At 42.1% G+C, this 17,133-nt stretch overlaps 2 protein-coding genes across 6 annotated transcripts; one reads left to right on the top strand and one right to left on the bottom strand.

Moving 5' to 3' along the window:
* Positions 1–1,330: 1,330 nt before the first annotated feature.
* LOC133790969 (uncharacterized) lies at positions 1,331–7,132 on the bottom strand. Of its 5 annotated transcripts, none has more exons than XR_009874092.1 (12): positions 6,886–7,131; positions 6,392–6,511; positions 6,194–6,302; positions 5,181–5,432; positions 4,967–5,079; positions 4,585–4,649; positions 3,741–3,991; positions 3,508–3,664; positions 2,998–3,035; positions 2,726–2,915; positions 1,789–1,967; positions 1,331–1,687 (listed from the first exon to the last, which is right to left on the bottom strand). XR_009874092.1 is itself a non-coding variant. In XM_062228829.1 (10 exons), the coding sequence occupies exons 1-10, from the start codon at positions 6,988–6,990 to the stop codon at positions 2,782–2,784; spliced, it is 1,344 nt and encodes a 447-aa protein (XP_062084813.1). In that variant the 5' UTR covers positions 6,991–7,132; the 3' UTR covers positions 2,493–2,781. The 5 variants fall into 5 exon arrangements, 1 of the variants encoding a protein (XP_062084813.1); XR_009874093.1 differs by having other exon boundaries at positions 1,840–1,967; XR_009874091.1 differs by having other exon boundaries at positions 1,331–1,967.
* A 3,553-nt stretch (positions 7,133–10,685) lies between these two features.
* Positions 10,686–11,480, top strand: LOC133791501 (uncharacterized). Its single transcript, XM_062229425.1, has one exon. The coding sequence runs from the start codon at positions 10,686–10,688 to the stop codon at positions 11,478–11,480; it is 795 nt and encodes a 264-aa protein (XP_062085409.1).
* Positions 11,481–17,133: the final 5,653 nt, after the last annotated feature.

Raw genomic sequence — 17,133 nt, 5'->3', positions numbered from 1 at the left:
AACCATTTCTGCTTATTCTACAATCTTACATATCTGTTGTGAAGATTGTTTATTATTCTAAAGCACAAATGTAAGTTTTCATTGGTTTTGTTAATTAATTGTACTTTTGATAAGTCACAACTCCATTCTTTTGAACCGAACCAAACTTTTGAGTTTTCATTTATAAAACATAATATATAAAGCAACCGGCAAATTATTGTAGAGTACTTAATTTTTTTCAACAAATATTATTATTCATTTCAGAACTTATTTAATTTAGTAGTACAATTTTTATATATATATATATACGATCAAACAACCTCATCTAGTGTTTACTATTTAACTTCTTTTGTTGTACCATATGTATATGTGGATGATAACAACTCGACATATTATAAAAGTAGTTAGCTTACTTTATTTTCTTTTTAAAAAACATTTAATTAGCACTTCTAATAATATCCATTTATTAAAAAGAAACAACACAAAAGGACAAATATAAAGCATCTACACTTAAAAAATCCAATTTTATTCAATAAAAGCACTATTCATCATACAGATTGTACAAAGAATCTAGCAACTCGAGATTTGAAGATGAACGAAGATGGCAAATCATTAGCATGATAAAAACATATAAATACTTGTTCAATCCGACGTTAAGGAATATAATTGAGGAGAAAAAACAAGATGAAGTTGCACTCTACAATCATTACAAGCCATAAAACTTAACAAGTAAATGTAATAGGTCTTCATGGCAAATCAAACTTCAAACCCCAAAATGATCCTTAAAAGCCAATAAAATTGTTAACTAATATTTATTTCATTCCATCATTTGACAGTCTTATGAACACTGAGAGGACCCATAATGTGCAATGATTTTCTTACAATATATTTTCAATTGCATAACGTCTATAAAGTAGTCATTTTAAATTTTTTTTTTTACGAGAAATAGATAAAGATGAAATGAGATTAGACGGCGTCAAAAGCTAGGGAGAGTAGGCGGAGCACGTCAGGGCGTGGGCCCATCACAGATCGCTAAGGCGGTGCTTGCGCGTTTCCCATACCAACCCTCCTATGCCAGCTAGCTACGTCTTAACAATCTTCCCTCCCAACAATCTTTTAAATTATTTATTAACTTTCCTTCCTTTTTAATATAAAAATATAATAAAACTGAAGAGCTTTCTCTTTCCTCGCGAATCTTTTCCTTAATAATCTCTCTTCTTAATTTAAAGGAAATAGAACAGTGAAGACATTCTCTCACATGGACAGAAATGTCCTTCAGGCCTCTACAATCCTGAACAACCGACGAGGCTACTAACTGTATTTTTGTTGTCCTAGTCTTTGGTCCATATCATATGATCCAACAGCTCCAATACCAATTGCTAATATTAAAAGGAAATAAATAAAGACAGAGCCATTATCAGTCAGTCCTAAAACACATCCAATAACGAAATAAATTAATAAAATAAGAACAAACAATATCTCGATGACTGATATAGGCAAGTAGTCATTATAATGACATCCTGGAATGTAAGCTTGGTTCAGGGATCGTGTCATAAACAAGAAAACACAAAAATCCTCATCTGTCCGTGGCAACTAGGTGTGAATTGGGTCCCACATGGAGGTTTGATATAATATAATGCATAAGCCAAGCCAGTATCAACAAACTTGGTCACTTAATATATGATTCATCTGGGGTTCAGTTAGTAAGCTGGAGGAAGAAGCAGTTGTTACAACATTAGCCACACATCTCAATCTCATCATTAACCCAGAAAAATACCAAGCAAAAAATCATGCGTATATGTGTCTTACTATATACAGGTGAGGACCGTGAGGTGAGTCAAAGCTATGGTGGCCATTTACCTGTCACCAGTTCTTTGATTACATCTATCTACACGTCCAGTCCAGTCTAATACATTTTTATGGGCATATTACAATCTTTAACAAAAAGCTAGGCATCACTGCGAGAGCAAGCAAGGTACACCACACACCTGTGTTGGAGTTGGAAAACCATGTCAAGACACAGATTCACTACAGAGTATTGCAGAAAGAATCAGCATTATAAAGTATCGCAGAAGGAATCCTGCAAGTGCTGCAGGGTTTTACGAAATAAGTCTGTTTTTGAAACGGAATGGGGTCAACACCAGGAGGTTAGTTTGTAACTCATCCATGCTTGGATCAATGACAATGGTGAGAAGATGGTGGAAAGAGTTACATGGCAGAGCATCATCGACTTAAATTACACAGTAAGAATATTAACCCCCCAGTGTTCGTATGGAAGAGAACCATTTCATATTACTATTTTTTATTTATCACGAAACACGTTTGTAGTAAAACAATTTCAAAAAGATACTTGACCAGTTCCACACAAACTAAAGAGTTTCAAGTTATATTTGAAATCCTTAAGTGGATGTTAATATCTATTTAAACTAAAAGGTATTAGTCTTTCAGGCATTGATAGGAAGCTTCTTATGCCGAAAAACAAAGAAAAGAACAATCAACTTGGCATCTCCAAATTACATATCACCAGAAGGTGCTTGGATCATATTTAGATTGTGGCCCTTTATCTAATACAATTTTAAGTTCATGTCAGCAATAAATAAACAGGTAACTCTCTATCAGATAATAAATCAGCATTGTTGTGTAAGAACAGGAGAGCAAGCAAAGAAAAAGGAGAAAAAAAAGACTAATTAGTCACAAAAAGAACTTTATAAACAAAGCACAATCCAAAAGGAGATAGATTTCTTACAAAAGAAGAGAACAGATATCAGCTGATCAAACAGTGCACTAGCAGCTCTAACGTTCTTAATGATATGGTGGTGTTGACTGAACATAAATTTCAGTCTCCTCTCCCTCTCCCTCATCATCATCATCATCATCTTCATTGGCATCAACCCAGTTACTGAAATGGCGTTGTGAAACACCTTGACCATTAATTTCTGGTAAGCAACAACAAACCACAGTGACATCAGTTACTGCAGGAAAATACAATTGCACAGTTAACCCAACATGCTTACTCACCTTGAGGCTCGTTGATCCGATCCTTTTCCATGTAGAAGCTATTACAACCAGTCAAGGAAATGCAGATAGAATCCTAAACAATTAATATCCCATTCATGCAAGAAGATTGTTCTGAAATTTAAAAGAAAACTGAGAAGCTAGGCTGAAATTGTATTGCCTGCATTCATTTGGATGGCAGAGAGGTAGCATTGAGTAGTGCAATCTTTTAAAACTATAGAGAAATTTAGAAAGCACCATTTTCACTCGTTATCATGTAAAAATTAGAAGCATATTTATAATGCACCCCACTATAGAAGCTCAATCCCCCGAGCACAGCATGCAATGTTGAAGTACTCTGCCCAAAAACATATAAACAAAGACATGAGAGTAGCAGCAGTCATAATATAGGGCATTAAAAGTTAAATGGCTATTGAAGCAATAATCACAATTGTAAGATGGTGTATTTGCAGCAACATAATATAGACAGTAAGAATTGATTGAACATTGTAGGAAACCATAGCCTCAGGATACGCATTAGGGTTAACAGGTTCATTTTCTCTATCTGATGCAGATTTAGATATATGCATTGCGCTGATTCTAGTAATTTCTCTCTGTTCACTAGCATTTGAATTTTGTTCCTCTCGAACCTGTCTTCCTTCATTGCCATTTCCATTTCTTGCTGCACTCCCTGCACAAAATACAGAATTTAGAGCAATTGAAGAACATACGTCTCCTTTAGAAACTTTGAAAACAAAATCGTTGACCTGAGAGATCGGACCAAATTCTGGTGTGATCAGATGGATGCTCAGAAATATTTGCTCCAGACTTGACTTGTTGTGGTTGTGACGCTGTTCCATTATCAGTCCCTACGTGCCTTGTGGTATCAGCTTGTGCAGTTTGCTGCGGATGGCTTTCATGGAGTTGTGATGTCAACATGGTTGCAAGTACAAATGTGGCGTCAAAGTTTGAATTAGAACCATCATCTAGACCAAATTTTGGTGCCATAAGAATAGGCCTGATTTCCAAGACACAATCATTAAACATCAAATTACATTTGTCTTAAGTTGACACTTGAATCTTAAATGCAAACAAAAGATTTTATAACATTTGATGGAAAGTACATTTCTTATATCAAGACATCAACTACTTAATCCTAGAAATTGTATATAACTTTCTAGTGGTTGTTATTAGTCATGTTGGATTTTGAAATGAAACGACCAATGGAAGTACTGATGACCAAACTAAGCATATTGCAGTAATATCCCAATGTTTGGGGGTTTCTGGCAAGTTTCTAACCGAATGGTACAAACCATTAAAAGTACATTCCAGCTGGTTGGCAGCATATATCTATAAAGGGGAATAAAAAATGCTTGAACCATGAATAAAACTTCAATTCCAAATCATCATGAATTCTTGCAGTTTTACCACATTGAATTTAAAGCAGGTTTTTGTACTTAATCCCAAATGATTATTTTAAAGTTAACATGCATCCCAAATGATTATGTGTTTATTTTTTAAATTAATAACCTATAAAAAATAATCATTTGGGGTAGAGGACAAAAGCAGACAAAGTTCAAGATAAATGGTTGGATAAAAACAATGTCTTACTCGCCAGCTTTCTCAAAGAATAGATGAATGTCAACTTCACAGCCTTCACAAAAAGAAAGAAATGCCTGACATATAAAACAATCAGAAAACATCACACAGTATAATGAAATTTAGTCCCACTTGCTTTTCAGACAGTGAGATTAAGGGACTATGAAATCACTCATCCAGACATGAATATGCACATTTTGGCATATGTATCTGTACATGTAAACTTTCACAGAATGGCATCAAGTAACAGAATTAAATGCGGGTAGTGACAGCAAGATGAAGAAGGTCAAAATTATTTTAAAAAATCTCAACGACAATAATGAAAAGCTCTTCCACATAGTTCATTTATAGCTTGATAGACATTCAAAACTATAAAAGGGCTTAGTTACTAAACCTTCAATTCCTTCACCCCAAAAGTCACATCTACCGGGTCTCCAGTGTGGGTGTAGTGAACGAACTCTTCCATGGGATCTATCCATAGTTGAGTATGTAATGATGAGTCATTTTCTGCAAATAGAAACTCCGGAATAAATATGCTACTTGTTGTAAATTCAGTTATACATATTATAGACACACACATGGAGTAAAATTAGGAAAAGCCTTGATACCTTTGGTTGGGTCCATATAACTTCTAAGTTCAACAGCTTTGCCTCCAATTTCACTTGCTACATCACAAGGCAATGAATTGGGTTCTGTTGCTATAATAGTTATCTCCTGAAGGGATGATTGAAAATTAGCCAGCAATCTGTTGAGATCTCGAGGCCTCACTACAAAGTTACTTGGGAATTTTCTTCTATCCAGGGACAATTGTTGTATGTTTGGTTCGACATTGCAGGTAATCCAATAGGTTTTTCTCATACCTGAACAAAATGTAGTATGGACTTTGATATTTTGATGATTTAAATGAACGTCATAACATTGTCCAAGAAAGATGGATAGTTTAGTTGTTTCGTGTAACATGACATGCCATCATCCTTTATTACAAAGAAGCAAATATACTTCTAAATAACCAAATGAAAAATACAACTTCCGTATCATAACAAAATGAGTTGGGTATTTGTAGCCAAATAAACAACATGTACAAACTTTTGTGTCAAGACAACTTGTTTCAGATATATGTACTCGAAGATGTTACCATTTCATATTTTAATATTGCCAGGATTAGAAATACTGTCAAATGAAGCATCCTAAAGGACATTTCTGCTTTCTTAATCCAACTTTTTCTTAAAGAGCCTAACTCTGAAGCATTCTTGAAATCTTTCGGTGGCTTCAGAGTCGTCTATTGAAACAGTTTATTACAATATCAGTGTCTGACCAATTTGAAGCTCCATTCTCAATGTTCCAACAATAAAATTTAGAAAGAGAGAGAAAGAGAAATGAAATAATTCTGAAATTGAGGCTACCAAGACTTGTTATCATACTATAAATAGTCTCATAAAACCTAAACCGTATTGATAGTGCAGCAACTACAAAATTAATAATCACCACGAAATACATCTAACCATTACATGGAGTATCAAAAACGATTGTCCCCATATTTAGGGTCCACATCTTCTGTATCAGATTTATTAAAACAAACAATAGGGCAAACATAAAAAAGGTAATGCTTAATCGAAATTACCATTAAAGCACTCTAAGGTCCACTGCACTTTCGATGCATCGGGATCAGGCAATTTGATGCTCAAGCTATCTATGCTAGCTATAGGTGTCCTTAGTACAGAACAAACAGCCTGAAGTTCAGACAGAGTCAGTAAGAAAGCCAAACAAAGCTTCCCTGTTAAGCTATGCAGCATGGCAAAACTTGAACTTTTCAAAGCACCTTTAAGAGCACGCTACATTCTACTTGATTGCCAGAAATTGTATAGATATCGAAGAAGCCAGGTTTAAAGGTAATTGAGTTAAAGGCAGACCGCGATGAATTAAGAGTGTGAAGAGCAAGCTGCATAAAGAGCCCGAGAGCAAATAACGAATTAGAAAGAAAATAAAATGATTTCATATATTAAAGCTGATTTATAGCAGACTTGGCAGTTAAATAAAAACCCAACTTCATGGTCTTCCAAAAACCTAACAGGTATCAGAACCCTATTTCCTAATTTCTCAAAGGAAAAAAAAAAATCAAACCGCTATTACTGAAATCAACCTGCAAAATTAGGAAATACAATCTCAGGACTTAAATAAAACACAATTAAAGAAAAATGATATTACGAACGTAATTCGAGCCACAAAACAAAAAATCCTTGAATGGTTATGCTGTAAGAAACACCAGAAGCGGAATATGAATACAAGAAGCCATAGGTATGGATTCAAGGAAACCTGAGAAGGAGAAGCTTGAATGGCTAGGTCGTTGCCGACACGCGCAAGGCAGGTGACGGAGCGCGCGAAGGTCTTGAGGGCGTTCCCGGTCAGACTCAACTCCATTGCTTCTCTTCTCTTCTTCAACTTCAGCCTTCTCCCTCGTCTCGTCTGCCAGTGGCGGGAAATACTTCGGAGTCTAATGTAGGATTAGCTACTCATTAATGGACTTGAATCTCCACCGTTCACCTCATCGAGGGCCATAAACATATCAAATAACAGAAATTAAAAAAAAAAGTGATTACTTATTTCCAACCTTTACTTCATTTTAAATCTATTTAGCTTCATAATCTCCCATCATTACTTCAAATTTCACTTCAACTTTTACTTACAAAAAATATATATTAATTTTTTAATTCTTTTTAATCATCCATAAATAATAAACTAATAATAATCTTATATATTAACATTAATATATAATTAAGTAATTATTTTATATCAATAAAAAAGATTAAAAATTATTAATGAACTTAACTTAAATTGCTACATTATAAAAATAAACATATTCTTTTTATAAAAAAAATTAAACATTACATTTAATATGAATAAACGAAAAAGTACAAATAATAATTGTATACTAATTTTTTAAATTAGTAAATTCGTTCCACAAATGATTGATTAGTGCATTTCGAAGTGCAATATAAGCTTCTTTATCTTTGATTCGTTTGTATCCATTTGTTGTTTTTTTTTAATTATTGTTGATTTCATTTCGCGTTTAAAATTTATGTTTTTAATATTATTGTTGTTGTCCGTATTTTCACCTCCAACACGTGGCAACCCCCAGTGACTGGCTCGGAGGTTCATAGACATCATCAGGGCATGTTACTGCCCGAGGCCTCTAGTCGGAGCAAGGGTACTCCTAGTTGAGACTGCATTTGACAGTGGGTCGTGGGTGCCCTAGTAGAATACTTCCAGAGGTTCGTCCTCGGAGCTGGAGGTTCTCCAGTTTGGGCAATTAAGGCGAAGGTTCTCGTCCCCCAGTCGTCTCCCAGGTCTGAGGTTCTGGTTCTCAGACCTAAGATAAGCCTCAGACCTAAGATAAGGACCAACGTGTCAGTAAATGCGGGTTTTCAGAGCCAGAGGATTGTCTGACAACCTTTATGGGCGATCCATCAACATTGTTGTCAAGTGTACGACTCAACAATTCGCACACCCACTACGCCGTCTGACATGGAGGTACTTACAGCGCGCCCTGACAATACCTGTGGCATGTTCTCTATAAAGTAGGTGCTTTCCTGTAGTGGGCCCCACAGATCTTGCTTGGGTCGTGGTCTCTATTCAATGTAGCCTAATGCATTGAATTGATATTAATCCCCTAATAATGGGAAGAATATGTATTTATTACTTATGATTAGTATTAATGACCCCAGCCTCTATAGATAGGGCTGGAGGTCTCATTGTAAAAGGGTCGGTTTTTTAGAGAGAAAACACATTGTACTCAGATCAATCTAAACGCTGCCTGAGAATACACCATTGAAGCTTTCCCTCACAAGTTTCCAATCCTCTTAATACCAGAGACTCGTGAACTAGGGTTCTTTTATAACCTAAACCACGTAAAAATCCTTGTGTTCTATTTGCTTATTTTCTTTAATCTCTCTTCTTACGGTTGATAGCGAAAAATGCAGTCAACATTTTGGTGTTTTCATTGAGAGTTTGAAGAAAGCATTTGAAACATTCATAGCCATGGTAACTACACGAAGAAACGTTGTAGATGACGTGCTCCCTCCTACCGGAGTTGAAGGAGGAGAACCCAGTCAGCAACCACCTCAGGGCGTGCCTGAGATGATGGAGGACTACGACGAATACGCCAAGTATGACGACGAAGATAATGGTGTCGACTAGGGGTATTATGAGGAAGAATACCCTCAGCCCATGGACGTAGAAGAGACACCGGAGGTGGTGGTGCTCCGTGAGTAGGTGGCCACCCAGCAATAAAAGATTAACGCTCAAGAGGATAATATTGCTGCCCTACAGGAGATGGTACTTGCAATGAAGGCCATTCTTGTAGCCCAGGGGCTGCGAGTAGACCCCAATGATAGCGTACCTTCTGGGCACCTGTTGATGTCGCCGGAGTGCCTCTCGAACACCCGGTTGCACAGGCTCAAGATCTGCTTGCTGAGGTGCCCACCAAGCACCTAGTAGGAGTTGGAACCCCGATGCCACCGCATGACCGTAGTAAGGGAAAGGCTGACGATATTCCTGCTCCAATGCAGAAGAGGGCTCGTCAAGAATCAGGGGGCCATCAGGTTCCTCAACAAGCTGGCAGAGGTAATGACCCAGCGCCCCGAGGGCACCGACAGGCAGTCAGTGCCCATGGAGCTTGGGGCATTCAGCCCTGACGTGCTCATACGGAATGTGCGAGGCCTAGAGCTGGTGTTCCCTTAGGACCTAACCAGCCCCGTATGAATAACGGTCCAGGGATCCACCCGAGGAATGCCCCACAAAATCAAGAAAACAACATCAGTATCTCGGTAAACGAAAATGTAGAGTCTGATGGAGATACCGAAGTGGCTCGTCCTGAGGATAACAGTGTGTTTCAAGGATAGGCTAACCTGCGAGACAACCTTAATGCCCAGATATGCAATAAGGCAGGAGGACACGAGCCCTTTGGGAGAGGCCCGTCAGATCTCTGAGATAATCTTAACGCTCGGAGAAGAGATAACCCGGCTCAGAGCGTCAACCGGGATCGTGACCCACTCCGTGCGAAGTTAGAAAGTCTTAAGCAGATAATGCTCAGGATGGCTAGGCGACAAGGCCATGAATCTGACTCGGAGGATGAAGAGGTGGAGCCATGTGCCCCTCACCTTGTTGAGGCCCTGCTACCACTAGGCTTCAAAATGTCATCCATACTGCCCTATGACAGTGGTTGGGATCCCACGGACCACCTGTCTAAGTTCAATAGGTTAATGTCGGTGCATCGTGTCTCCGACGACGCCAAGTGTCATGTGATCCTGATCACATTGACGGGGCCAGCAGATGAATGGTTCAAAAAGCTCCGACCAGGGTCCATTCAATCATGGCACCAATTATCATCTGCCTTCTGAAGACGATTCATAGGAGTTCGGAAGGTAAGCTTTGAGGTCAACGCCTTGACCAACATAAAGCAAGGGCCCTTCGAGACCCTCAAGGCCTACATCAAGCGCTTTAAGGAGGAAGCAGCGAGAACCAAAAGGGTCGATGATGGCTAGCAAATGATGCCATTACAAGTTGGCATCCGCGCAGGGTCCCCGCTTTGGGATGATCTCCAACGAAAGGGGATTTCGGCATCTCGATGACTTCATTCGTCGAGCACAAGAATACATAAGTTGGGAGGATGCCTAGATTGGGGCATTCAGAGCATCCGCCATTTTCCCTACATCGGTCGCGCCTGGCCCCGTGGCGTCGGGGATCTAATATTCCCCTTATGTTCCCGTCTAACAGAGCTTGGGGGGAGTCCAACCCAGCCAGAGTGCTACACCTTCCGGTTATAGCGTCATGTCCGCTCCTAGATTTGGTATGGCTCCGGCAGGGTTCGGGGCAGCACCCACTGGATATAGTGCTTTTCAGCCTGCATTCAGTGCTGGAGTTGTTGCCTCTCCCAGCTTGCTGAATCCAGTCGAGCTCCTAACGACAGTAGGCATGGAGGGAAAGGTAAGGGTCTAAAACCCAGGGGGAGCGGAACCACACAACCAAAACAAGGAGTCACATCAGGCGAGAAGTATGTCTCGCAATATTTCGAGTACACCGACTTGGTAGACTCCTGAGAGAATATCTTCGTGGCCATGACACAACACGTTCATTACAGGAAGCCGCAACCCATCCGAAGAGACAGGGATAGGCGGGACCCTGGCAAGTTTTGTCGTTTCCACAATGACATAGGGCACCACACCAATAAGTGTCATCAACTCAAGGACAAGATTGAGAATCTCATCAAGCTGGGACACCTCCACCAATATGCCAAGGGTGGAAGGCGTCTAACACAGCCTCACGTGGTAGGAACGGTGGTACCACCTGTTGCACCACAAGTCCCAGCAATAGCTCTTGTAGCCCCCCAGCATCCAGTGACCCAAGGACCTCCTTCGGTAAACGGGCAGGTAGGAACCATCTCAGGAGGGCCTCACTTGGGGGGCACTTCACGAAGCTCGCAGAACAGGTATGCGCGGACTTCGAATCATGATGATAAGGTCATGGCTTTGGCCGAGCTTTCTACCAAAATGCCACGAATGACTGACCAAGTCATAACATTCTCCGAAGACGACGCTCAAAGAGTACATTTCCCACTTCATGAATCGTTGGTGATTGAGAGCCAAATATCCAACAAAATGGTGGCACGAATTCTAGTAGACAACGAGAGTTTGGTGAACATCCTGTTTAAGCTAGCCTTTGAGAAGATAGGGATGACCACGACAAACTTGTCCCTGTGTGCCTCGACACTCTACGGATTCTTAGGGGAAGCCCTCATCCCGATGGGGCAGATAAAGCTCCATGTGACGCTTGTACCTCGCCAAGCCTTCAAATATTGCACCTGGTGGACTGTACCTCAGCCTACAATGCCATCTTGGGACGACCTACACTAGTGGAGTTCGGGGCCGTCACCTCCATCCGTTATCTGTGCATGAAGTTCCCCACGGATGCAAGTATTGGCACGGTCTGTGGTGACCAGAAAGAGGCAAGACAGTGTTACAATGACTCCCTGAAGGTTCCCGTGATGATGGTAAGGGAGGTATGCCCTGAGAAGTCTGATGCCTCTGAGGTACAAGTTGTCCAGGAGTCAGAGCCCGACGAGTTAGATCCAAGGGTTCAAGAAGAGAGGTCCATCGAACCAATAGAGGAGGTGGAGGAGATAGTTCTTAATACCTCCACTCCCAACAGGAAAATAAAAGTTGGGGGAAGCTTAAAAATGGAAGTCCGAGAGGCATTGGTGGGCTTCCTCCGAGAAAATCAAGACGTGTTCGCATGGTCACATTCTGACATGACTGGTATTGATCCAAATATCATATGCCATGCCTTGAATATCGATCCTAGCTATGCTCCTGTCCAGTAGAAGCAATAGACGTTTGATCAAGCTCGGAAAGAGGCTCTCAAGGCCGAAGTGGACAAGCTCCTCTCCAATGGGTTTATCCAAGAATCCCAATACCCCAGGTGGCTATCCAATCCTATCCTCGTGCCAAAGCCAAATGGCACTTGGAGGACATGCATCGATTTCTCAGACCTTAACAAGGCCTGTCTGAAGGACTGCTTTCCGCTCCCCTAGATAGACCACATGGTCGACGCCACCTCTGGTTATGAGTTGCTGTCGTTCATGGATGCATACTCGGGATATAACCAGATATCCATGCACGTCACCGATCAATGGCACACCAACTTTTGAACCGATGAAGGTGTCTATTGTTACATTGTGATGTCTTTTGGGCTAAAAAATTATGGCGCCATCTACCAGAGGCTGGTTAACAAGAAGATCAAAACCCAATTGGGGCAGAACATGGAGGTCTATGTGGATGATATGTTGGTCAAGTCCAGGACCACCCCTGACCATGTGGTCAACTTGACTGAGGTCTTCAAGGTGCTTCGCCGGTTTAGGATGAAGCTAAAACCCCAAAAGTGCACATTTGGGGTTGCCTCCGGCAAGTTCCTAGGCTTCATCGTCAATGGTTGGGGAATTGAGGCGAACCCCGAGAAGATTAAGGCCCTAATCGAGATGCCGTCTCCCCGGAAACATAAAGACGTTCAAACCCTAATAGGTAGGATCGCAACTTTTAGCAGTTTTGTCTCAAAGGCAACGGACAGGTGCATCCCTTTCTTCAATGTTCTCCGAGGGAGTCAGAGGTTCGAATGGATGGAAGAGTGCGAACAGGCGTTCCAACAGCTCAAGGCGCACTTGGAAAACCCTTTAATTCTGTCCAAGCCAATAGATGGGGAGCCTCTCCTACTCTACATGGTTGTCTCGGACAATGTAATCAGTGCCGCATTGGTAAGGGAAGAAAGCCGTGTTCAGCACCCCGTCTATTATGTTAGCAAAAGACTCCTTGGAGCAGAGTCTAGGTACCCACTGATGGAGAAGTTAACATTTTGCTTGCTGGTGGCCTCTCGAAAGCTAAGACCCTACTTCCAGGCGCATCCGATTAATGTCCTCACAAACCATCCTTTCAGACAAGTCCTTCAGAAGCCTGAGTCGTCGGGAAGGATCTTGAAGTGGTCGATAGATATGAGTCAGTTCAACATCACCTACCGTCCGAGGACTGCTATAAAAGGTCAGGTACTCACCGACTTCATCACCGAGTGCACAGGGAATCAGGAGACGGCTGAGGGTACCCCAGTGGTCAGACCAGCCTGGAAACTGTTCATGAATGGGTCTTTGAACTAAAATGGCGTCGGGCGGGACTTATTGTGGTTTGCCCCTAGGGGAATAGGGTGCATAGTGCCCCTCCACTTTAGGTTTAGCGCCTCTAACAACGAAGCGGAGTATGAAGCCTTAATCGATGGGCTCTCCGTGGCGCTGGAGCTCAAGGCCGAAGGACTCGAGATCTTTAGCGATTCCTAACTCGTGGTGAACCAAGTTCTCGGAGAGTACCAGACCCGGGGAACAAAAATGGCAGCGTACTTGGTAAAGGTTCAAGAAATACTGCATAACTTCCAAAGATTCATTATTAAGCAAGTACCGTGAGAGCAAAATTCCAATGCGAACGCTCTGGCTAAGCTAGCCACGACCAAAGATGCTAAACTAATCAATGTGGTCCTTATTCAGATGAGGTGGAATCTATATAACCCCAAGATGGTTTGATGAAGCCAATAATTAAATATCTTGTCTCCGAGGAGTTGCCCCAAGATAAGAAGACAACTCGGAAGTTGTTGTATCAAGTACCGAGGTACATAATCATGGATAATAGGCTTTACAGGCGAGGTTATTCTTTTCCCTTGCTTCGGTGTGTGTCCAAGCAAGAAGCTGGTTTAATACTACGAGAGGTACACGAAGGTTTCTGCGGAGATCACGTTGGAGGGCAAAGCCTCTCAAAGAAAATCTTAAGGCAAGGGTATTTTTGGCCCACAATGAATGGAGATGTGATGGATTACGTCAAGAAATATGACAAGTGCCAACGTTTTGCCAATATCATATGATCACCTCCAAATGAGCTTATGCAGATGACCAGCCCATGGCCTTTTGCTGTTTGGGGCATCGACCTTATCGGGTCCTTGCCTACAGCGAAGGGAGGGGTGAAATATGCCAGAGTGGTCGTCGACTACTTGACGAAGTGGGTTGAGGTCGAGCCACTCGCTACAATCACCTCCAAAAAGGCTTTGGATTTCGTCATTAAAAACATTGTTTGCCGGTATGGGCTTCCAAGGAAGAGAGTCTCTGATAACGGATTGCAGTTCGACAGTGAAGTGTTCACGGACTTCTGTCAACGGCATGGTGTCATCAATAGCTTCTCTTTCGTGGCCCATCCGCAACCAATGGCCAAGTGGAAGTAGTTAACAAGACACTCAAGTCCACTTTGAAGAAAAGGCTGGAGCAGACAAAATGAGCTTGGCCAGACCTCACCACTGCCCAAGGACAATGAGCTGCCTAGGGAATTATGGAGCTACCGCACCACTGCCCAGACCTCCACCATCCAATCTCCCTTCTCGATGGCCTACAGGCATGAGGTTATGCTCCCAGTTGAAGCAGCAATCTCCATACACCGACAGGATACGTATGACCCGACCACGAACCATGCTTTACTTTGGGAGTCCCTGGACCTCGTGGAGGAGCTACGTGAAGCTTCTCAGCTTTGAGTAGCGTCCTACCAATAGAAGGTGGCCAGGTATTTTAACTCCAAAGTGAACGATAAAAAGATTGGGGTTAGAGACCTGGTGTTGCGAAGAGTCTTCTTAGCCTCTCGAGACCCCCGGTGCAGGAGTGCTGGGACCCAACTGGGAGGGCCCATACCAAGTCGAGAGCGTTGTGTGTCCGGGAACATACAAATTAGCCCGACTAAATGGGGAGTTGATTCCTCACTCCTGGAATGCCGAGCATCTTCGCTGGTATTACCAGTAATAAGAGTAGCAAACATTGTCTATTTCTGCAATACCCCATGTAGTGTTCGGGCACATGTAATGGAAACCGTGTAGATAAAACATGGTAAGAAATTTAGTCTGCTTATATTATTTGGTTTCCTTTATATTCTATTAATGCTAGGTAAGAGCACCCGCTCGCCTGGACAAGTGACTACAGACTAGTCTCTGAACACTTGGGGGGAATGGAGTTAGGACAGCGCTACGCCTTACAGGGAATGACCTAGGAAACTAAACTTTTCAATTGTCAAGAGGAGTAAACCTAGCGTCGCCATCCCGAGAATATAAAATCCTAGGAAACTAGTTAGGTCTAGCCTAGAAGGCAGCTTGTTCGAGGCAGAACTAAGCTTAGCACCTAGGAGTTAGATAACCCAAGTAGCATAAGAATAGAATATTGTCACCTCCCGTGGACACCGTTCCTGAGGAGCTCTGACCAAGTCTCTTGATCTCGAGATGCGAACAGAAGGGGAGCTTGGCTAGTCGACGAGTGAAGTGCCCCTAATGTCACTATATCTCATAGTTAGAAAACCTAGTATAATGTAGACTTAAGAAATTTAGGTTACCTCCTGAGGACAGCGCGCACCCGAAGAGTAATAACCAAATCCTAATCTGCGAGATACGGGCGGATACCCAGTCAGCCTATGCTTAGGCATCTCATTAAAATTGCCTCCAGAGGAGGTGCGAGATGGTATGGAAGTGACGAAATATGCACTTGGAGAGCGGTGTTGAAACCCCCGGCCGACCTCCCGAGTAGTGCATACTCGGGGGGCAGGTGGTTTCTCGTGCTAGGCCCCTTGAAAGCTCGAATCTTTGGATTGCAGAGGCATAGGACGCCGAGTGAAGACCAACGGTAAATTCCACGTCAAAGTTACATCTAGGACTATGAGCCTACAAGGGACTAAATGCGGAAACCACCTGTAAAACTGTTTAAGTTCTTGTTCTCGTGACATTTGTGTTACGTTGAATTTATAGAACCAAGTGTTTAAAATGGTTTGAGTTCTTGTTCTCATGACATTCGTGTTACGTTGAATTTATAGAACCAACTGTTCAAAATAAATGTGAGTTCTTGTTCTCGTGACATTCATGTTACGTTGAATTTATAGAACAAAGTGTTTAAAACAGTTTGATTTCTTGTTCTCGTGACATTCGTGTTACGCTGAATTTATAGAACCAAGTGTATAAAATGATTTGAGTGCTTATTCTTGTGGAAATTTAAGTTACGGTGAATTCATAGAACCAAACCAAATAAAAAGCAAGGCAAGCTACATAAATCTTAAACAAGCGAATAATTACAACTATGCTCGGGGGCTTGAGCGATTGTTTGTCTGTACCCCAAACAAGTTTATGGCACGCAGGCCTAAGTGTAACAATTATGATAAGTCTTTGGGAACCTCTGCCACCAGCTCAATGATCATATCTCCACTCGAGGCTCCCCCTGCCTGGGTCATTTCAGCAGCTAGAGTTTCGTCAACTGGTTGAACAGCCTCGACAGATGGAGTCACCTCGGCTGTTGGAGCCACTTGGTTCGCTTCGGCAACTTAGGTAGCTCGGAGGCGCTCGTTGAAGAGGAGTCTATACTTCTTAGGCCCCCCAGTGAAATCCAAGATCATGTCTTGGTTGTGATACCAGGCCACGTAGAAGGCGTCCTCGACGATGATCTCGGTCTCTCTTTCAAGCTTCTCCACCTGACACCGAGCAGACATATTCAACTCCATGGCTTGGAGGGCCTTTCTCTCTGCTAGCTCAGCCTGGTCAATGGCCTCCTTATCCTGCTCCTGAAGTTGGGAGTTCTCCAAGACCACTCAGGTGACCTTAGCTATGGCCTTCTTAGCCTCCTCCTGGGCTCGTTACATGCCCTAAATGGCCGCCTTCATCTCATCTTTGGCCTGATGCATGTCCTCGGTAGCGTTTTGGACAGCTTCTTCAAGCTCCCGAGAACATTTTCGCTCGGCTTCGAGGGCAGCCTTGGCTTGGGCAAGTTCTTCCTGAGGGCCTTTCATTTTATCCTTAAGGGACGCAATTTTGTCCTGGGACTTCTGGAGTGCATACGATTTCTCCATCATAATGTCTCCCAGGCGCTGGTAGGCCAAGGCAATCTGCAAAATGAGAAAGTAAAAAAGAGGGAAAGTGTTAGCCTTAAAACCTTGTTGAGTTGAATTCAAGCATGGGAATGATTAG

The sequence above is a fragment of the Humulus lupulus genome, chromosome 7 (assembly GCF_963169125.1).
Source record: "Humulus lupulus chromosome 7, drHumLupu1.1, whole genome shotgun sequence".
NCBI lineage: Eukaryota > Viridiplantae > Streptophyta > Magnoliopsida > Rosales > Cannabaceae > Humulus > Humulus lupulus.
The sequence above is the reverse complement of the archived record's forward strand: the minus strand, read 5'-3'. Positions and strand labels throughout refer to the sequence as shown.

What these genes read in the sequence shown, in the direction of transcription:
- LOC133790969 (XM_062228829.1), bottom strand. Translation starts at nt 6,990, where the DNA reads ATGGAGTTGAGTCTGACCGGGAACGCCCTCAAGACCTTCGCGCGCTCC. An exon ending in TTCAAGCTTCTCCTTCTCAG is followed by an intron (nt 6,512 to 6,885) that starts GTTTCCTTGAAT and finishes CTCTTTATGCAG; the next exon opens with CTTGCTCTTCACACTCTTAA. An exon ending in TTGGGGTGAAGGAATTGAAG is followed by an intron (nt 4,650 to 4,966) that starts GTTTAGTAACTA and finishes TTTATATGTCAG; the next exon opens with GCATTTCTTTCTTTTTGTGA.
- LOC133791501 (XM_062229425.1), top strand. Translation starts at nt 10,686, where the DNA reads ATGACACAACACGTTCATTACAGGAAGCCGCAACCCATCCGAAGAGAC.